This window comes from Petaurus breviceps, unplaced genomic scaffold, assembly GCF_028583685.1.
Source record: "Petaurus breviceps papuanus isolate PSGF00001 unplaced genomic scaffold, PetGlider_PUasm1.0 688, whole genome shotgun sequence".
NCBI lineage: Eukaryota > Metazoa > Chordata > Mammalia > Diprotodontia > Petauridae > Petaurus > Petaurus breviceps.
Genome location: NW_027186457.1, coordinates 12,445,580 through 12,468,140, shown reverse-complemented (window position 1 = coordinate 12,468,140; position 22,561 = coordinate 12,445,580). Strand labels below are relative to the sequence as shown.

Genomic DNA, 22,561 nt, shown 5'->3' with positions numbered 1-22,561 from the left:
TTGTGACATTAAATTATTTTGTTTTGTCATCAGGTATTATATTCGTGTGCAAGCCTGGTTTTTAACCTTTTTTTTCACACTATTCCCCTGTTTTTTTTCACCCAACACCCCCCCCCCCCCCCCCCCCCCCCCACAAGACTATACTTCTCTTCAGTTTCAGTGGTGAAGAAGTAAAAAAAAATAAAATATTTTAAATCAAGAATCAAATGAAATTTTCATTTATTTTGTTTTAGAGGATATCTGGGCATTTGAGTTGAACAGTTTTAGAGAACAAACTTGGTTCCAGTTTGAATTGGTTCAGTAGTTTTTTCTTGTTAAATGTTATTTAGGTCAAGATTCAATAAAATAAAATTTGGGTCCTGCAAATTTGTTCTTTTTACTCTGGATTTTTTTGTCCTTGTTCTAAAATTGTTATAATTGCTATCTTATTTAGCTGTCATTCTCTTCTTATCTTTGAATTCAAGTCATCCTTGTTCTTTTGATTCAGTTTTGTTCTTTTCCACAATGATAATTTTATATTATAGTAACAAATAACTTTTTAAAAGTTCCATCTAAACTCTTCCAATCCTCTGTTTTCCTTCCCACCCCACCCCCTTCCAAATATCATTACCAGTAATCTGGTGCTTGGTAGCATAAGTAATGTTAGAAATATGGTAGGATTGAGTAAGAAATTGGAGACTGCCCAGCAGCAGAAACAGAAAGGCCAGGGCTAAGAGGGGTTGGAGGATACTACTGGGTATTTAATGGGGCAAGATTAAATTAGAACTAAGCAGAATATGTTCAGAGAAACTAAATTCTGTTCATGCTGACCTTTTAAGAGGGGAAATTAGCAAGAAAATATATAAGCAAGTCAATGCCAAAGATCAGATAAATGAGGAATTGTGGGTAAGATGGCAAGTGATGATTCATGGTAAGTGATACTTTACACAATGTACAGCCATGAGTATTTTGGGGAAGGGGTAGTTTTTCCCTAGGGGACAGGGCAGTCTTCTTTCTCATGGCAGCTACCATTACTATGCCTTACCTATGGTGGCTCATGGCACAACTGCATTGGGCAGTGAGACCAAGGTCCCATTGCAATGGTGACCTTCTGTGCAGAGTCTGCCTTCCCCCTGACCCTCATGAGGTATGATCCAGCCCTTCTCCCTGAGTATCTGCACCTGTATTCAGGTTCAGCTATTCAGCTGTGTTGTCTTTGCGACCCCATTTGGAGTTTTCATGGCAAAGATCTTCGAATAGTTTGCCATTTCCTTCTCCAGCTCATTTTTACAGATGAGGAAACTGAGGCAAACAGGGTTAAGTGACTTATACAGTGTCAATCACCTAGTAAGTGTCTGAGGCTAGATTTGAACTCAGAAAGATGAATCTTCCTTTCTATAGACCCAGTTCTCTAGCCATTGCATCACCTGCTGCTCAGGTACTTCCCACCCCCACCCAAATTCAGTGTGTCCCAGGCACAATTATAACTACTTATTTCTGATTAGAACCCACTGTTGTGCTTTTTATAAATGCACAGAAAGATAAAAATAACCAAAAAGTATACACAACATATGCAAAATTGGTAGTTTATGAGTATAAAAATGTGAGTCTTTTTTCAAAGGGGACTCATACCTTAAAGAGTAACCTTGTGATAACCCATGGTCTCGCTGAATTGGAGAAGGTGTTTTTGTTCTTGGAAAGGCAGAATGTGATGGAGGGAGACCAAATGGGGCTTTCAACTGCATGAATGGCATCTAAATACTGACCCCAGTCACCCTGATTATCACAAATTCATATACTGCTCCTTCTGTTTTACTATAAAAAAGTGGCGGGGGAAGACCATCTTTATGTGCTCAAAATCCTACTAGGCATCAAAGCCCATAAAAGCTCTTTTTTTCTTGTTATATGAAAACAGGAATGATATTTGCTGGCCTGCTTTACAAGAATGATATAGGACATATTAGTGAACATAGAGTATGTTGGGGCAGCCAGGTAACACAGTGAGTAAGAGCACCGGGCCCCTGAGTCGGGATGACCTGGGATCAAATCTGGGCTCAGACACTTAGCACCCATCCAGAAACACCTGGCCATGTAACCTTGAGCAAGTTACTTAACCCCAATAACTTAGGGGTGGCCAGGTGGCTCAGCGAGTAAGAGCACCAGCTCCAGTGTCGGGATGACCTGGGGATCGAATCTGGACTCTGATCTTAGCACCACACACAGAAATAACTGGCCGTGTAATCTTGAGTAAGTTACTTAACCCTGATTGCTTAAAAAAAAAAGAGAGAGAGATAATAGAGTATTTTGGTGGATCAGGAAAAAAAAAAACAAACCAAACCCTCTCAACACAAAAAAAAAATTATCTTTTAAGACAATCTATCTTGATCTCATGTTGGATTTGCTTGTTTTTAAGAATAACAACAGTTCACCTTTATATATCCCTTAAAGGTTAATGAAGTATTTTTCAAATACATTAATCTACGACACTAAAATAGTGCCTCTGCTTTGGGTCTTCATGTCCACAAGGTGGTGCTGAATTCACAAAAAAAAAAAAATCACGAGATTACAGATTTAGAATTCAATGGTGACCTTAGAGATCACCCAGTCTATATTGTCTACGGAGTGATTTCATCAGCTCCCATGATTTCACTTACAATCTCTAGGTGGATGATGCTCAGATCTCCATATCCAGCCCCAGTTCATCTTCTGAGCTCCAATCCCACCTTCCCAACGGCCTATTAGACATTTCTAGTTAGATTTCCTGTAGGCATCTCAATCTCAACATGTCCAAAGCAAAACTCATTATCTGTCTTCTTTCAAACTTCCCATTACACTTGATGGTATCACCTTCCTTCCCTTCACCTAAGTTCTCAACCTTAGCATTACTTTCAACTCTCACTCACTCTACATGGCAAATCTGTTGCCGAATTTTCTGATGTCTACCTTTTCAACATCTCATGCATATGTCCCCCTTCTCTCCATTCAGTCACCACACTTAGCTCAGCTCATCATCTCCCACCCAAACTTTTGCAATAGCCCAATTGTTTTTCCTACCTCAAATGTCTCCTCACTCCAATCTAGCCTCTAAGAAGCTGCCCCAAGTGATTTTCCTAATGTACAGGTCTCACTATGTCACCCCCAACCCAATAATATTTAGTGGCTCCCTATTACTTCTAGGATCACATATAAAGTTCTTTGTTATTTAAGACTCTTCACAACAGGTCTCTTTCTGTCTGCCTTTCTAGTCTTCTAGACTCCCTGCAATACACTATAATATGGCCATACTTGGCTTATTTTCTACTTCTGACACACAAACTCTGAACCTCTCCCCTGACAATACTTTATGCCTGGATTGTTCTCCCTCCTCACTACCCACCACTTGATATCCCTGGCTTTCCTCAACACTCAGCTCAAACTCTTATCTTCTTTAGGAGGCCTTTTTCCCCCCATAATTCTCCACCAGCCATCTGAGACTTCTCCCAAAGGTTACAGTCCATCTGTTACACAAGAATCTTGTATGTACAGTACCTATTTATTTACATGTGATTTCTCTTATCAGAAAGTAAGCTCCTTGAGGGCAGGGATTTTTTTTCTAGTCTTTTTTTTCCTATTCCTATTAATTATCATAGTGTAAAACAAAAATAATTGCTTAATAAATGCTTACTGATTGATTGTCCAATCCCTCACTTTAGAGAGGAGGAACTGAGACCCAGAGATGTCAAGCAAAGCTGGTATGTGAATGAAGAATCTTTGCTACTATCTTGACGAAAACCAAATCTCTGGTCATAGGGACCAAATCTTTGGTCCATATAGGGCCTCAGGAGTCTGTAATAGACCTGTGACAGACAGGTGCCTCTCTTTTCAAGGATGTAATGTTAGTGGAATAGGACGATCTTCCCCATCCATTAATAGGCCTATATGACCTGCTTTGAGCTCTGGCCCAGCTCACTGCTTTGATATATTCTGAGTCACATAGAACCCATTGGGGGGATGAACTTGCTTAGGGGAACTTGCTTTTGGGGAGGCCTAACAGAATAGAGTGCTTACAGATTTGCTTGTGGTGAGGCTTCATGGAAGGAATGCTCGAGATATCATCACTCTCTGGATCAGTGATGAGTACCTTGCTAAATCTTGCTTCCTGGTATCCCAATAGTGCTGCTCAAATAGATATTTTGGTTTTGTCTTGGAGGAAGAGAGTTTATTATATTTTGCAAATCTGCCCTGGAAATATGTGTGCATATTCATAGCAGCTGCTCTGGGTATCACATTGGGTTTACAGAGAAGGACCTGGTTGCCAAGTATCAAAAGAACTTTGGTGCAGCCCACCTGTAGTCTCAAGACCGGAATTCAAATCCTGATGTAGATATTTACTTAACTATCTTTCTTTGGGCAAGTCACTTAACCTCTCAGCCTTGATTTCCTCATCTGTAAAATAAGGATGATAACAATGCCTACTTCACAGAGTTGTTGTGAGGATCAAATGAGGTAACATATGTAAAGTACTTTGCCAACTTTAAAGCTCTATATAAATAGAATTCAAATAGCTATTGAAGATGATGACAGCACTGGACTGATGCTTCTTCTCTGCTCAAAAAGCTTTAGTGGTTACTTATTGTCTTCAGGCTAAAATAAAAACTCACTAACCAGGCATTTAAGACCCTCCACACTGTAGACTCAAGCTATTTTCTGGTCTTAATTAACATTAATTTTTTTCTATGTGGCCTATGCGCCAGCCAAGTTGGACTGGTAGCTATTTTCCAAACTTGATGTATCATCTCTGACAATTCCATGAATCTCAGACTTTTAGTATTTTTCTCTTTCTTCAAGGCTCAGCTGGGGCAGAGGTTTATCCATAAAGTCTTCCTAGATCACTAAACTAAAACTGTTTTTTGCATCGTAACATTTTCCCAAGGCACACTGTCTAGATCTCTGCCAGGCCATATCACTTCCTTCCTCTACTGTATTTATCTTTGTACATATCATATACTGCCCTATAGACTATAAACTCCTTGAGGCAGGAGTGGAATAATTTTAAAAAATCTTTGTCTTATTAGAAGAGAGACTATGAGTTATAATATAGTGTTGGACTTAGATACAGAAAGACTTTGATTTAAATCCTACCTCTGACATTAGCTATGCAAGTCATTTGACCCGTAAATGAATCAGATAATTCCCTAAGATTTATTTACTGTCATAGATGGGTTGCTGTTTGCCTTGGTAGGAGTTTCCCATGCTGATTGTCACAGATCTTGTGCATATAATTTCTATATTTGCTTATATTCCCAGTGCCCAACACAGTGTCTTATTCATTAGAGGCAGTTAATAAAGGTTTATTGTATTAGAGGTCTTTGTGTCTAAGCCAGCTCCTCTTCAACATCTCCACAAAACAGTAATATATAGATAAAGAAAGATAGATAGATATAGATATAAGGTAAAAAGAAAAAAGAGAGAAAAGAAAAGATATAATAGGATAAATGTCACAGGAAAACCTGCAGGTAAACTGAAGACACGAGTAAATGAAAAGTCTCCAAAAAGATAAATAAATGCAATGGAGCAAATAAAAATGAGAAGAAATCTGCAGGAAGAACACAACTCCCCCAAATGGAAGGACACTCCTTTAAATTCTTTTACTGGGCTCACAAACCACACTGCAGGAGATGAGGGAAATTAGAATTCTTGACATAGAAAGCAAGAAGACAAGTAAGGAAATCTTTTGCTTAGAACATATGTTGTAAGGTTTTAATAAATTTGTCAAAGCTTTTAAAAAGATAAAGACAAAGACAGAACATAAAAAATGAATCAAGAGAAAATGCTAAAGCAAATAAAAAAGACAGTTAAATAATAAAAATAACAGATTTATATAGCACTCTGAGGTTTGTGAAATGTTTTATATATATTGTCTCATTAAATCTTAACGATGACATTATGTAATAGGGACTGTTATTATCCCCATTTATACATTAGGAAACTCTGGATGACTGAGTTTAAATGGCTTACTAAGGGTCACACACATAGTGAGTATTTGAGGCAAGTTTCAAACTGAGGTCTTCCTCTCTCCAAGTCTAGCAGTCTATTTCCAACACTACTGAAAAGCACTTTAGTTCTCTATAACACAGAGCAACTGAACTTCCATATAGCACTTAAGATTATAATCTAGGAATTACTAGCTTTCAACAAAAAATTATAACAAAGAGCCAAAGTATAATATTGCAGGAAATCATACTCTCCCTCCCTACTGCTTGCAAAAGGCCCAATATTGGAAATGACAAAGTATAGATAACTAGACTCTGTAGGATAGTATCAGAGAGGAACCCCCAAGTTTGGCTAATTCAGAAACATTGCTACACAGTTCCAGAGATTCAACATCAAACATGATGTCTTAAAAGCTACCAGGAGAAAGCAATTCACATTAAGAAAAATCAGTTCAAATCATGTAGGATTACTCACCAAATAACAAGAAAAGGCTAGAAACTTATATACCAAAACACAATGAAAATTGTTCACAATTACACAGCCTGTAAAACTGAACATACTACATTGTGAGGAAAAAAATATATAATTTTTTTGTTTTGTTTGTTCATAGAGGGATTTAACTTGGAACAACTGGTCGGAATAGCAAAGAGATTAATTTAGTGTTGATGTGAGGATGAAATTTCTAAAAATTAGAGCTTTATAAAAGTGGAATAGGCTACCTTGGGATACCACTGGTTTCCTTTCATCTGAAGTCTTTAAACAAAGACTGCACAATTATTTGTCAGGTAAAGAACTAGATGACTTCTGAGGGTCCCCTCTAAGATTCAATGATTCTATGTTCCTTATCAGAGCTGGGCAAGGGAAGTGTAAAATAAATATTATTTTAGAAAAAATAAAATGTAGGAATCTGGGTCTTCTGGGAAGAGGAATATATATAAATATATATATAAAAAGGCAGAGTTTTTTTTAAGCAAGATGAACCTTGTGATAATTTTTAAAAAGAAGTACTATAACATGGATAGAGGGAGAAATACATTGAACATTTATAACCTTGAATGTCAATGTAATAAATTTTACTAATAAAATGGTTCATCGTTCTAGCTCCAACTTCTCTATCTCTAATCTATTACTCAAGCCCTCACCCGGATGCACTGGCTTCTGATTGATAAGAATTCTCTACATCAAGCCCAGACCTATACCCATTGCTCTACTATTCTCTGGTTATCTTCAGGCAATGAGCACCCCTCTGGCTCATTTCCATCCTCACTCTTTTTTCTTTTAACATATTTTAACATTAGTCATGTTGTAAGAAAAGAAACAGAATAAAAGGGAAAAACCACAAGAAAGGAAAAACAAAAACAAAAAGAGAGAGAGAGAGAGAATAGTATGCTTCAATCTGCGATGTGGATAGCATTTTCCATCATAAGTCTTTTGGAATTTTCTTAGATCATCGTATTGCTGAGAAGAGCTAAGTCTATCAAAGTTGATCATCACACAGTGTTGCTGTTACTGTCCAAAATGTCCTCCTGGTTCTGCTCACTTCACTCAGCATTAGTTCATGTAAGTCTTTCCAGGTTTTTCTGAAATCCTCCTACTCACCATTTCTTATAGCACAGTAGTATTCCATTACATTCATATACCACAACTTGTTCAGCCATTCCTCAGCTGATGAACATCCCCTCAATTTTCAATTCTTTGCCATCACAAAAAGAGCTGCTATAAATATTTTTGTACATGTGGGTCCTCTTCCCTTTTTTATGATCTCTTTGGGATACAGACCTAGTAGTGGTATTGCTGTATGCACAGTTTTATTGCCCTTTGGACATAGTTTCAAATTGTTCTCCAGAGTAGTTGAATTCAGTTCACAATTGCACCAACAATGCATATCCTTACTCTTTCTACCTCTACCTCTGGTAATGATGATCAGATCAAATCAATTCTACCATTCCTAATAATAGGAGGAGACAATCAATTGTCCAAGTGCTCTGCTCATGATTTCAGTAACTTCCCATACCAAAATACTTCTAATCCAAAATATCCCTCCCTTTCTTCCATTTCCCTGAATGTGTACTCTTCCCCTATTATAATGCAATCCCCTTGAGGTCAGAGCATATCTTAGTCCCTTTATACCTTAGTACAATTTCTGGCCCCATAAGTGCTTCATAAATTCTTTTCCATTCATCCTTTCTCCAATGACTCTATAGTTTTATCCACATAGATATTCCTTCCAATGATATAGATGCAATCAGTATTTGCTTGCCTGCTGTTGCTAACTGTGTCCTTATAGAAGTTTACCATGAGGCACTCACCCAACATGCTGAGAGAAGTCATTTCATTCTGTTAATATTGCAGAGATCCTGTGGACTATGCACCCATTCTCACCATGTACCCTGACCATTTTTTAAATTTTAATTTTTTTTTGGAGGAGGGAAGGCAAGGCAACTGTGGTTAAGTGACTTGCCCAAGGTCACATAGCTAGTAAATGTGTCAAACATCTGAGGCTGAATTTGAACTCAGGTTGTCCTGACTCCAGGGCCAGTGCTCTATTTACTGTATCACCTAGCTGCCCCTTAATTTTTAATTGATATTTCATTTTCATCTCATCTTCACTTCTGGATACCTGTTCCTCCTCCCCTATCCAGCAAGCCATTCCATGTAACAAAGAATTTTTAAAAGAGATTATAAATAGTTCAGTAGCTATTAAAAAGCAGTTAATAAAAACTAATACCTTATCAGAGTCTGATAACTCATGCAGTGTTCTAAACCTGTAGTCCCAAGCCTCTAAAAAAAAAAAAAAAAGGAGGGAGATACTATCACCTCTTAAGATGACTTCTAAGGTACCTTTCAGATCTAGATCTATGGCTCTTTTATTCTCTGTGGCTAAGGTGACATTATAATTACCCAGTGTTTAGTTTTGTTTTTGTGTTCTTTGAATTTGTATCATTATAGTCATTGTGTATGTTTTCCCCCTGGTTCTTCTTAATTTTACTCTGCCTCAGTTCATATAAAATTTCACATGCTTCTCTGAATCCTTTATATTCACAATTTCTCATGGTGCTGTAGTATCCCATTGCATTCATGTACCACAATTTGTTCAGCCATTCCCCAAGTGATGAAGCTGCTATATTTCCAATCATACATGTTTGATGATAACTTTTACACACTTCTACCATTTAATTCTTTCTCTGTATGGTACTGCAGCCTCCTAACATGTACTTAATGTGATATTTAAGACAGCATTTTCGGTGATATTTAATTTTAATCTCGAGAAACTGAAATGTTCCATGTTTTGAAGTCATAACACATTAGCAGAAGAACACTGGTTTTAATTATATAGGCCTTAGTGCCAGGGATAAATTTGAGGTTATTAAAAAGAACTTTGTACTTTTCCAAAAACAACCCATCCTCTCTCCTCCTTCTGTCCAATTCTGAGCCTAGATCATAGTCCATATTAAAGACATTTTATTTTATCCAAGAAATGTTTTTGTTTGCATATGTACACACATAAATAAATTCATAATAATGATAATAGCTAGTATTTATAGAGTACTTCAAGGTTTACAAAACTCTTTGCAATCACCTTCTTTTAACTTCACAACAAGGGGTGGCTAGGTGGCGCAGTGAATAGAGCACCAGCCCTGGAATCAGGAAGACCTGAGTTCAAATCCGGACGCAGATAATTAACACAAAACCTAGCCATGTGACCTTGGGCAAGTCACTTAACCGCAATTGCCCTCCAAAAAGCAGGAAAAAAAAATAAAAAAAACACCCAACTTCACAACAACGCTTATTATTATCCCAATTTTATAGATGAGGAAACTGAGACAGACAGAGGTTAAATAATTTACTCAGGGTCACACAGCTAGTAAATTCTGGATTTGAACTGAGGCATTCCTGACTTTAGATTTAGCATTCTATCCATTGCATCTAGCTACCCAGATAGGAGAGCTCTATGTGTTGTATAGACTATGATGTGTGCTTGGGATGGCCAACAGACATTTTTCACAAGTTTGGATTTTCCATTAAGATAGTAAGGTCAGACTTATTTGTTTATAGGCATCATTTGCAAAGCTTTGCCAAAGCCCCAGGAAAATGCAATCAACCCCCAATGCCATCCACAAACAGGAGCATCTACAATAAATCCCTCCTTTAACTTGAACTTGATATTAGATTTCCTCTATGGAAACATAAATATCTTTGGCAAACAGTTCTTTATTTTGTACTTTTTTCTGATATTAATGAATGATTAGAGGATAAAGCATCTAGGTGGCACAGTGGATAAACTACTGGGCCTGGAGTCGGGAACATTCATCTTCCTAAATTCAAATCCAGCCTCAGACACTTATTAGCTGCGTGACCTGGGTGAGTCACTTAACCCTGTTTGCTTGTTTGCTCATCTGTAAAATGAACTGGAGAAGGAAATGGCAAGCCATTCCAATGTCTTTGCCAAGAAAACCCCAAATGGGTTCACAAAGAGTTGGATATAACTGAAATGGCTGAACAAAGAGGATTAAAGAAGATTATCTTTGTCATACCTTAGAAAGAATCTTGCATATTTAGATATGTTCATAGGAGACATCCTGGGGAATAAAGGGATTATTTTGCTTTACTTAATCAGAAACTCTTTTTAAAAATAGTAAAACAACAATTGCAGGATCTTGTATTCTCTTTATCTTTCAAGTCAATTATGTGATGATAAAGACGTGATCTATTGCATCATATCATTTTTGAAGGCTTGCCGATCACCATCTAATTCTCTCATAAACAATGTAGTCAAAACATTGTAGATGACAGGAAAAAGATTTAGAGGAGGAAGAGACTTTAGAGGTCATCTAATCCCAAGAGTTATTACAAAAATGTCATCAGGATGATAAAGTAGAGTTATTGATTTTCTCTCTGTTACATTGTGGGGAGAGAGAGTTCCTAGAATTGTGGTCTATTCCATTCCTTCAGATACCCTGAAAATGCAACCCTTGACGCCTTCAAAAATGTTTCACCTGCAGCACCAAGCCTCTCTATATTGGTGTGGTTCAGTTGTTCTTTCCATCTTTGTTGTCCTTAATGCCTTCCAGGTCCTTAAGAAATCTAAGACTGTGATGGTACAGTCCACATGTGGTGACCCTACCGTCCTTGATATGAAAATGAAAGAGGGGGGGGGAGAGGGAGAGTGTGTGTGTTTCCATCTTTCTTCTGGATGTGGTTTTCCTTGTTTCACCCTTAACTGCCCCTCAGAATGATCTGGCTGAGTTGGATCTTTCAGCAAATTTTCTGTACTGGATTTTCACCTCACTGTTTCTCTCTGCATTTTGATATTATACTGCTCATAACATCTAACCATCCTTCTCTATAATACTTAACGAGCAAGTTTATATTCTAAATTAGCATTATCCTTGTTTCCATCCCTCTCTACTTGACAAATAGATCAACTGTTTTTAGGCTCACTTGGTCTCCTTGTTATGGCAGCCATTTCACACAGATTAAAGTTCTATTTAACCAAAACTTTTAAGTGTCAATATTCTTTCTTCCATCCATTTCTACCTTTTCTCATCAATAGCTTGTTCAAATAGGTTAGATGCTAATTTTTAAATTGTGTGTAATATATTTTTTTCATTTTTTCTTATTTTTGTTAATTTTTATCTTTGGTCTAACAAGTTACTGGGCTTACTATATATAGACTTCTCATTTGGGGTTAATGCTAACATCAATTACAAGTTATTAAAATAGAACAAATTAAAATTAAAATTCTTAAAATAGAATAAATTTCATTTTTTGGTGACATTCTTTAGTGCATCCAAGTATTTTTCTTCTGTTTTTAGGTTGCCTTGTCTAAAAAAAATTAATCAGTTAAAATATAAAAGGACACTGGGTAGGTTTGAACCAGTTTAATTTTCTTATGTGTTTAAAGAAACACAGACTTAGTAGACTAATGTTTTCTTTTTGAGCATCTTGACTTGGGCTCAATCTACTGGTGGATGATTTTGGTTGTAAAAATGTAGACATCTCACTGTTACCAATGAATTATATTATTATTTTTTAAAGTTCTTCACAACCTGGTTCCATCTTAACTTTTCCAGCTTTATTATACATTACTTCCATTCACATACAATATGATCCATTGACCATTTCCAATCTTTGTATACCAGGCTTGAAATGTTCTCTCTTCTGATCTCTCTTCCACCTGGAATCCCTGCTGCCATAACCAGGAGACCAAAAGAACTTGGAGCTTTGGATATAGCCAGCCTTTCTTGCTCTCCCCTGTCACCAGTCACTTGTACTTTATATCTGTTTTTTATGTGTTTTGTATATTATACACACACACACGTGTGCACACACATATAATGTCTTCCCTGAAGTTTGTTGAGGGTACAGATTGCTTCATTTTTGTATTTTTATCTCTAAGACCTTGCAAAGTGCCTGGCACACAGCATGGGTTTAGCATTTTTTTGTTGTTGTTTATTGACTGGTAAACTTTGAAGTGCCTTTCCTTATAGGCTCTGAGATTCCTGAGTAATATGATTTGCCAATTTCACTTTCCTGGAAAAATGGAAGAGCATAGAACCTAGTGTTCAGTCTGATATCAAACAAATTCACAGCATTAGAAAGACAAGAGTCCTTAGTTGCCTTCCAGACACAGCTTTGTATGTATGTTATATCCCACCAGGAAAATATAAGCTCTCTGTGGGCAGGGACTCTTGTCTTGTTTAGCCCAGTGCCTTGTAAGTGATCAGCCTGCTGGTGATGAATCTCTCCACACTTAGCTAGACTGGACCTAGGAAAGGAAGTATAGTCTATTGGTGGGATCATATTTAAAGCCTTTACAGTGTCATAAAATCAGAGTTTGCACTACACTAGTATAATCTTTTGAGAACCCAGGAACACCTCCATGCCAAGATGAGACAGAGCATAGCTTCTTTTTCTTTTTTCTCTTTTAAACCAAAGGAAAGATGATTAAGCATGTGATTTTGAGAGCTAGAAAACCAATAAATTAATAATCCCATAACATGCTATATAGAGGAAATTTTCAAAAGGAATAATAAAATGGAAAAGAAAGAAAATCATCAACAAAACAAAGGGTTTATTTTTTTTAAGATCAGCAAAATGGATACATTTTGTTTTCTTTTGTCATAATTGAAAAAGTGGAAATTCACAATGAAGAAGAAAAAATGGACACAGAAACTACTATACACAAATACATTCCAACAAAACTGAAAAGTAAAATGAAATGGATGAATAGCTACAAAAATACAAAATAAGCAAATTAACAAATCTAAACAGCCCACTTTCAGAGAGAAATATGGAATAATACATAAATCACTTGCTAGGAAACAAACAACAACCAAAAAATCCCCAAACACCTTCCTTGTCAATATTGAGAGAATTTGCTTCTCTCTTTTCTGTAAAAAGAATTCACTTATATATCCAAAATTAAATGAAGAACAAATATTCCCTATGCTACATCAATCCCCCAAAACAAAGAAATTGAGTACTTTATCTGACTACTACTAGACAAATATTATCTTGATGCCCAAACCAGGGAGAGATAAAGAAGAAAATAGAAGACTAATATCACTAGAGAATATTGATGCAAAAAATTTTTAAATAAAATATTAGTAAAAACACTATAGTAATACATAAAAAAAACAACAAAACTATTCCTTATGACCATGCTGGATTTTTACCAGAATGCAAGAATAGCTCACTATTAGGAAAACTCAGCATTACTAATTACAGGTAATATATCTCTTAGAGTTAGGAGGGAACTCAGAGATCCCCTAATCCAGTACTTTAATTATATATAGGAAACAGAAGCAGGAAAGCTAAATAACTTGCTCAGAATTACACAAGTAGCAAGCATCAGAGAAAGATTTGAACCCAGATCCTCTGAATCCAGAACCAGTGTACTTTACACAATACATTTTGTTACAATGCAAGGCATTTTATAACAAAAAAATAATGATTGTATTAATGAATGAAGAAAAAAAGCCATTCAATGAGATACAGTATTTATGTTAAAAACAGTAGTAAACACAGTAATAAAAGCATCCTTTCTTACATGAAAGAAATGAAGAATGCTTAACTTTACCAGATCTTAAAGCATATTACAATATCATACTTATAAAACTCCCTGGTACTAGATTTTTTTAAAATAGAAAATATGAGTAGACAAGACATGATAAGCATACATAACCAGCTGTCTAGTCTTCCAAAAACTAGCTAGAAAATGACCCTTTATTCAGTAAGAACTGTTGGAAAAACTGGGTAGCAGTTTTGTGGAATATATGTTGAGACCACTAATTTGTGTCATACAGTATAATAAAAACCAAATGGATAAAAGACCCAAACTTTAAAAAATCATATCATTAAAAAGCCAGAGGAGAATAAAGGACTGAAATTCTCTCCCCCTGCCTTCCCCTTCCTCTCTCCCTGTCTCTGTCTCCATCTCTCTCCCTCTTACTTCCTCTCCCTTTCCTTCCCTCTTTCTCTCCTACAGACAGGGTAAAATTCATAACCAGAGATGGAATAGAGAAGGGGATTATAAAACAGCATAAAAATAGACAATTTTTAATATATAAAATTTAAAGCTTTTGCATAAACAAAATTAATATAGGTAGAATAAAAAGAAAAAAATACAGACTTGAGGCAAAAAAGTTTGACATCCAAAATTCATTGAGAATTAGCACTAGTCTTTAAGATTAAGAACCTTTCCCAAATTGATGTACAAGGATCAAAGGACATCGAACAATACTTTTCAAAACAAATAATAACTACGAAGAACCATATGACAAATTGTTCAAAAATTACTGACAGTGGGGCGGCCAGGTGGCGCAGTAAGAGCACCAGCCCCGGCGTTGGGAGACCTGGGATCGGTTCCAGCCTCAGATACTTGGCACCCACACAAAATAACTGGCTGTGTAACCTTGAGCAAGTTACTTAACCCCAATTGCTTAAAAAAAAAAAATCACTGACAGAGAAATTTAAGTAAAATCAACTCTAGGGTATCACCTTAGCCATAAATTAATGAGTGATCAAATATAGGAAGGATCATGGGAAGATAACCATGCTAAGTTATTGTTCCAGAAGCTGTGAATTAATCCAACTGCTCTGAAAAATAGCCTGAAATTATGCAAGACTATATTGTTTGTGTCATTTGACATGGAAATTCCATTCCTCTGCTTCTACCTCAATGGGTTTAATGATAAGGAAAGACCCAACTATACAAAAATATTCATAACAACACCATTCTAGCAACACAAACCTACAAACTTTAATGCCCAACGATGCAGGTATGGCTAAACAAATTGTGGCCTGTGAATGTAATGGAACAGACTTGTGCTATAAGGAAAGACAACTCTGAAGAATTTGTAGAAGCATGGGAAGGCATATGAAATGATGTGGAGTGAAGAAGACAGAGCCGAAAAAACAATATACCCAACAACTACCACAGTGTAAATGAAGACAGTGTTAAATGGCAACTATATTAGGGTAAATACAATAAGCAACGTCATCAATCATTACATACTTCCTTTTTTTTCTCAACTTCTACAGAAGTGGAAAGTTACAGGTACTGTCAACTGCAATCAGTATAACAGGAAGTTATTCCATCTATGTTTTCACTGGATATACTTTTGCCAGGGGGTGGCATATTGTGACAAAATGCGTCCAGCAGAAAGGCAATATTTTTAATTAAAAAAAAAAGAAATTTGTATTGCTCTAATTTGGTTTTACACCACCTATATTTCCTAATATATTCCATCTCTTTACCCTTCCCAGACAGAAAAAGATAATTAAAAAAAAAAGATTTTCATACATAATGTGCAGATTATCTTAGGTGCCTGGTGGCTTCTGATAAGACATAGCCTAATTTAGTAGAAATAACACCGGATTTGGAATCAGGGCCTTGGGTTTAAATATCAGCTTTGACATTTTCTAGTGGTGGAATTTTGGTCAACTTAATCTCTTTGAGCCTCAGTATCCTCATTTGTAAAAATGAAGATAATAAAAAGTTCAGTCTTGCAGAGTTCTGAGAAAAGCTCCACAAAGCACTAATATAAATATGAATTATTATATCATTTTTTCTCTGCTCACTTTTTCACTCAGAACTCCATCTTGAAAGTTATCAGAAACATTTTCCCCCAGTAATTCCCCATTCAATCTCCATTTTTGCTGCTTTGAAAGTGTTGCCTTCCAAAGCCCCACAACCTTCAGAAAGATGATGGCACTGCCAACAGTGAATCACAGAATCCAAACATCATCAGTCAAGAGTCTTAAAGACCCAACCCTCTTGTTTTATATATAAGGAAATTGAGCCACGAGAATTTAAAGGGTCACATAGCAAGTCCACCGGATATCACTGTGAAAACAAAAACCATTTCTTCCTAGAATTCAAAGGAAGCCCCATACTTGCCTAATTCTCAGAAATCCAGCCTCTAGAATACAGTCGCAATTAAAAGTCAAATGTCTTTTTATATGTCCCATAGAAATCCCTTTTCCCCCCACTGTTGAATGGTCCTCCCGCTGAAGATGGAGATGGGCAACTGCTTTGCAATCTGTGTCTTAAAGAGTTACCTGGGGTACTGAGAAGTTCAATGACTTGCTCAGGGTGATACAGCCGATGTTGTATCAGAGGTAGCTCTTGAACCCAGGGCCAGCTCTCTTTCCACTTTGCAATGGCGTCTCTCAAAGAAATCTTACAAAAACATGTCAGCGTCACAGCTGGGGATATAGTAATCTAAATAGGAAGAAAAGAAAGCAAAAAAGAAAAGGAAAGGAAAAGAGAAAAGCATTGAGAGACATAAAGCCCATTTGCTACAAGTTGGATTTTTTGTTTTAAAAAATGGTAATTATTTTCAACAAAACAACTTAGTCTGGGCAAAACCTATTTCCCACATTCCCTGCAGTCCATATTGAACAGGGAAGCCTTCTCCAAGGGGTTTACTTTCTTGGGTTTATCAGACACTGAGACATGAAGTTGGGGTGTTACTTGCTTTTATGAGATCACAAATTTAGAGATGGGAGGGACCTTAATGGCCAGCAAGTCCACCCCTGTACTACCAACATGATATTCACAGTGCCTAAGGAGGTTATGAATATACTGATCTAATTCTGAATCGCAAAATATAACAGACTTTCCATATGGCAAACAGAAGCAAAACATTTATTCAAATACCAGAAAGCCGAATTCCAACACCAAGAAAGCCAAATCCATCATAACAACAAAGAAATACATACACAATAGCAATGTAGGAAGCGCCGCCATCCTCAAGACTTCCCCCTGCTAGGGCCTTCCCACAAATGAACACTCACAGCTCACTGACTGCTTCCTCTCTCTCCCTCAGCTCTAACTGCTTTGACTAACTTCCTCTCAGCTCTCCTCCACCCTGCCTGTTCCACCATTTGGCAAGCTCCTTCATGTACACGTTTCCATGTGACTCAAGGAGGTCACATGGGCCTATTAATGGATGGGAAAGATCTTCCCATTTACCTTACCATTACAACCTCCCCCACACACACACACCTCATTTTACAAACAAGGAAACTAAGGTACAGTTTGTTAGTGTCCAAAGTGGGCTTTGAACTCAGGTCTTCCATACTTTCAAGTTGAGTAAACCTATTAACTAGAATACGCTGGTTCTTGGTGTTTTTTTTTTAACTTGTTCCAATCATTTAGTTTTTTATTTTTTAACTAGACATTTAATAATGATTGAAGCGGCATGTCTGTGGTATAACCTCCCATTCTTTTAGAATGAAAATTAAGTTATCTAGAGGAGAAGTCAATGAATGCTCATCAAAAAAGCCTACAAAATATCATTATTTGAAAACTATACCTACTCCCCTACCCCACGTATATATGCTGTTTATGATACACTGATTTTTAAAATGGGGGCACACACTTTTTCATAAGGACAACATCTAGTTTCCATCTGTGTTTTAATTTCAGAACAAAGGCACATGGTGTTTGATTGCATAAGAATCTAGCCGCACAGAAAATGGCCACAATATGTTGGAAACGTCAACACACCAGGCAGGGAGGGAACCAATGGGGAATAACAGGCATTTAACTTTCAGAAGGGCAAGAGTCTAGGGACCAGGTCAATCCCACACCAGGGCCAAAATATTTGTTTGCCGAATACCACAAAGAATGACTAAGCACTGGAAGCTTGGTTTTTCTCCCTGAGCAGGCAATGCCTCATGAAAAGAAGTCACGGTAACAATGCAGGTGGCAGCTAGAATTTGAGGGAAGAATTTTTTTCGGAGCCAATTTTTTTTTTGAAACCTCAATAGGGAAAAAGGTTTTGTTTTGTTACAAAAAAAAAAAAAAAAAAGGAAACAAAACTAGGGAGAAACTAGAAGCACCTTATCAGAAACTCTCCAGCCCCACAAAAGAACAGAAACGCTCAAAATAGATTAGTCAGATTGTGATTAAAGTTCTTGATACATTTCTTGGAAACATTTAAAAGGAAACAGAAAATTATATTAAGTATACCACAGATGCACACCAAGACACTCACTTCGAGAGAAGAGGGATCCATTGAAGGAGACAGAAAACAGCTGGTCAGAGATGGTAGAGAACCAGGCTTTAAAACAGGGCCACGTCAGGGAGAACATATCAAGAAGGAAAAAATGGTCAGTCCTCTCAAAAGCTTATCTGTAAAATGTTGAACTAGATGACTTTAAGTGTCGTTCCAGCTCTAATATTTTGTGATTTAATGTGTTGGCAAGTCCAGGATTACAGATTTAGAACTGGAAGAGACTCTGGCGTCAACGAGTCCAACCCCCCTCATGCTACAGATAGGAAACTGAGTCCCGTAGTAGTTAAATGACTTGCCCAAGGTCACACAGGCACTGAAGAGCTGAGATTCAAGCCCAGGTCGTAGGACTCCAAATCGGCTGCTTTTCCCACTGTGCCAAGCTGCCTCCTGTATTTCTGCCCAGTTTGGCAAACCGTTTAGTTCTCCAGGCCTTTGCATACCATTCAAGTTGCCCTACAGAACATTGTTTTTCTAAGTCAGCTCCCGGGTTGCTGCTTGCCAGGAACAAAAAGTGGTCGCACCCCAAATATGTCAGGAACCAGAACGTTCAAGGGTCCAGTTACTTGTCGCTGATCATTTTCCTTTTCAAAAGAGAAAGGCTCCTCCTCGATGTCTCTCCACCGTCCTCTCTACCCTCCATTTTTTTTTTCTTTTCAGGCAGGCATCAGTGCATGAGTCGCTGTACTCTGCTTACCCCACGAGAGGCTCCTCCCCAGCAGGAGATGAAAGCCCAGCCAGCCTTCAGGGAGCCAAAAGGGAAAGGCCTGAGCCGTCTATGGAATGCGTTTGCACAACGTTCACAGAGGAATTTATAAATGCCTTTGGTTACAAATGGTCAGATACCCATCTAACGCACACAGGAAAAACAACAATAATAAAAAGGGGCCAGGGTCAAGTTCAAAAAGAAGGAAGTGACGGAGGGGAATCATCCTGACGAATCCCCGGGCGCCTCCTGTTTGTGTAGGGCAAAGGGTGGGGCCGGCTGTATCCCTGGGGGTGCAGAAAGGCTTCAACACATCACTCCAGGACATCGGCCACCGTGAGGTTTCTGAAACAAGGTACATACACGCAGCCAAGTGAGGGGCCAAGCCTGAAACTTGGCATCGTGTGCCCTGATTGTCTATGGAGAACCAGAGGCCGAGCTCTGGGCCAGGAGACAGATTAAGTGGGAGAAAAAGCCCTAGGCACGCAACCCAGGTTCAAGTCCCCTCTGACACTCACTACCCAGTGTGGTCTCAGTGGAACAAGGCATTTCTCTTCAGAGTCCAAGTATTTCTTTCACTATGAAATGGGAATAAAACTGCTTTGTGCTATCTATGCGACAAGAAAATGCTTATAAATATGATCTGTAATTACTATTCTCCATATTGCCCATAGGCTATTTTAATGCTTCTTACAATTTAATTAATATATAACTTGGTAACTCCTATTTATGGAAGAAAAAGGGAAAAAAAATCTTAAAAGGCAAAAAAAAAATCTACATTAATTGGCATGAATCCAAATCTTCCACAAGATGAAAAATTAAAAACCACATTGTCCTGCTGTGTAGTTGCTAGAAATATGGCAGGGAGAGCAGATGATGGTCTCTTTTGGAAGAGTATCAATATTACTTCAAGCTTTGCTTGCTGACTCTGGCATGCTATGGTCCTGCTCATAAACTATATTAGGACAGGACTGAGGCCATAACTGGCACACACTCCCTGAGTGGGAGTCAGGAGGCCCGAGTGAGAGGTGGCCTGATTCTGCCGCTAACTCGGGGACCTTGGGCAGATCACTGAGCCTCATTCTCCTCAGTTAATGTAGGAGCTGAGCGAGAATGATCTGTAAAATTTGATGGTTCCTTATTTTGTTATGTTTTGGGTGATCTGGGGCCACTGCCCTAATTTTCTCAAAATATTCCTCTTTTCCCTCCAAGCAATATATCTTTTATTCTGGGGAAGGAAGAAAGAATGGGTCTCTTAATTAACTCTCTCTCCATCAAGGTCCTTTTTTATTCAATACTTATTGAACACCTGTTGTATCTGAGACTTTTGAGCATAAAAAGATAAAGAATGAGTTAACCGACAAGCATTTGTCAAACCCTTACTACGTGCTAGGAACTGGAAGTAGAAAGTCAAAATTGAATTAGTCCCTGCACTCAGAGAACTTACATTCTATCAGAGGAGACAATATGGATAATTATAATTATTATAAAAGTATTTTTATTAGATTGGGAGTTCCTTGACACAGAGACTACCTTTTACTTTTCTTTGCATGCCCAGTGCTCAATATAGTGCCTGGTAAACAGTAGGAGCTTAATAAATGTTTATCAACTGTGATAGGTAGAGATAAATAAAATATTTACAACACAAAGGCAGCATAATTTTTGAAGGGAAATCACTAGCAGCTGGGTTGGGGAGGGGGAGACCTAGAAAGGCTTCACATAGAAAATGGCTCATGTTGAGTTTTGAAGGAAACAAAGGATTTGGGGAGACATAGGCGGGAAAGTAGTGTATTTCAGGTATGGTGGACAGCCAATGTAAAGACAGAGAGATGGGAGGTGGAGGTGTTTGAGGAAGATTGAGGAGGACAGCCTGGATGGACTCCAGAATACACAAAGGGGAGATATATATAAAGAAATTGAAAAGATTGTGAAGGGCTTTTAAGGCCAAACAGAAAAACTTAAATTTGATTCTAGAGGTCATAGGCAGCCATTGGCAGTTAATACATAGCAGAGTGATTTGGTCATAACTGTGCTCTAGAAGAATCACTTTCAGCAGTTTTAAGGAGAGGAGAGAGATTTGAGGCAGGGAGCCTGATTAGGTAGCTATTGTAATAATCTATATGAGAGGTGACGGAGGTGATGTGATTAGGGTAGTGCCATGTGAGAAGAATGCCCTGACATTTAAGACTGGAAGAAACTTTAGACATTGTGTAGTCCAGTATTTCCATTTTCTAGATAAGGAAATTTAGGCCCAGAGAAATACTTCTAAGAGTCTCTACTTTCATGGACCTTATCATCAAGTAGAGAAATTAACAGTCTGGGTCATACTGACATGAAGCACTAAAAAAAAAAAACAACAACCAACCAACCAAAAAACAAAGAACAGTGTTCGTGCATGCTGGGCTAATTTTTTAATAGCATGATTCAAACTATGCTCCAGTTGGGAGTTGATTCTAACAATTCTCTTCGTTAACATTTCTTCACTAAATCTCTTTGTTTTTATATATTTTATTAGTATGTTGTTACCAAGGAAACAAACCAATTTTGACTCAGGATCAATTACAACTAAAGTATCATTCCATACTTACTAACTCCCAGACCATCTCTAAGTCTCCATTCTCCTCTGAACACTATTGGCCACCATTTCTTTTTTTGAGCATCTTACTTCCCGTGGCTTACATGACCCTGTTTTATTCTGATTCTCTTTCTCTGACAAACAGTTCTCCATTTCATCTAAAAGTTTATTTTCCCTCTTTCCTCTAAATGTCGATGGTCCTCAAAGTCCTGTCCTTCCCTTTTTTTTTCCTCTCAACACTTTTAGCCCTAGAAAAAGATCACTTATTCCTACAACTCCAACTCTCATTTCTATGTGAATGAACCCCAATCTATAGCTATAGCTCTGGCCTCTTTCCAAGCTTCAGTCTTACATTTTTAACTGCATGCTAGACAGCCTAACCTTTCACCAACTGCTTTCACATTCTCCTTCTGACCTCCCTGTTTCTGTGTATCATACCACAATCCTTCCAGTAACCAACACCCTAAACTTCAGAATCATCTTTGACTCCTCTCTGAGGTTTTCAAGTCATAACAGTTCTTCCTTCACGATCCCTTTCAAATCTTGACTGGTTCAACTCTACCTCTCAATAAATAGTCCAGGTGAAAGCTAATAAGAGCCTAATCTAGGGTTGTGCTAGTCAGGACCTGTTCAAGGTCATTAAAGGTCAAAATGAAATAAAAGTCAATACAACAGCAAATAAAATCATCTATTCAAGGTCAAAGATATTGGCTTATAGAATTTTAGCACTGGAATAGACCCACAAACCTCACCTTATCCTACAGATGAAGACACTGAGGCCCAGATTAATTAAATGATTTA

The 22,561-nt window shown here is 37.6% G+C and overlaps 1 protein-coding gene across 14 annotated transcripts in view; it reads right to left on the bottom strand.

Moving 5' to 3' along the window:
• The window catches only part of ZBTB38 (zinc finger and BTB domain containing 38), a 91,459-nt gene that overhangs the window by 24,199 nt on the left and 44,699 nt on the right, over positions 1 to 22,561 (bottom strand). For 7 of the 14 annotated variants that reach the window (XM_069104644.1, XM_069104645.1, XM_069104642.1 and 4 more), the window contains one exon: positions 16,519 to 16,681. The exons of 5 other annotated variants lie outside the window; for them this stretch is intronic. Coding sequence is in view for 1 of the 9 variants with exons in the window: in XM_069104632.1 (XP_068960733.1) it covers positions 18,462 to 18,482 (21 nt within the window). In the remaining 8 variants the exon portion in view is untranslated. Of the gene's footprint in view, positions 1 to 16,518; positions 16,682 to 18,461; positions 19,912 to 22,561 lie in introns of those variants that run through there. 2 more of the 14 variants (XM_069104646.1, XM_069104632.1) reach the window with 2 other exon arrangements.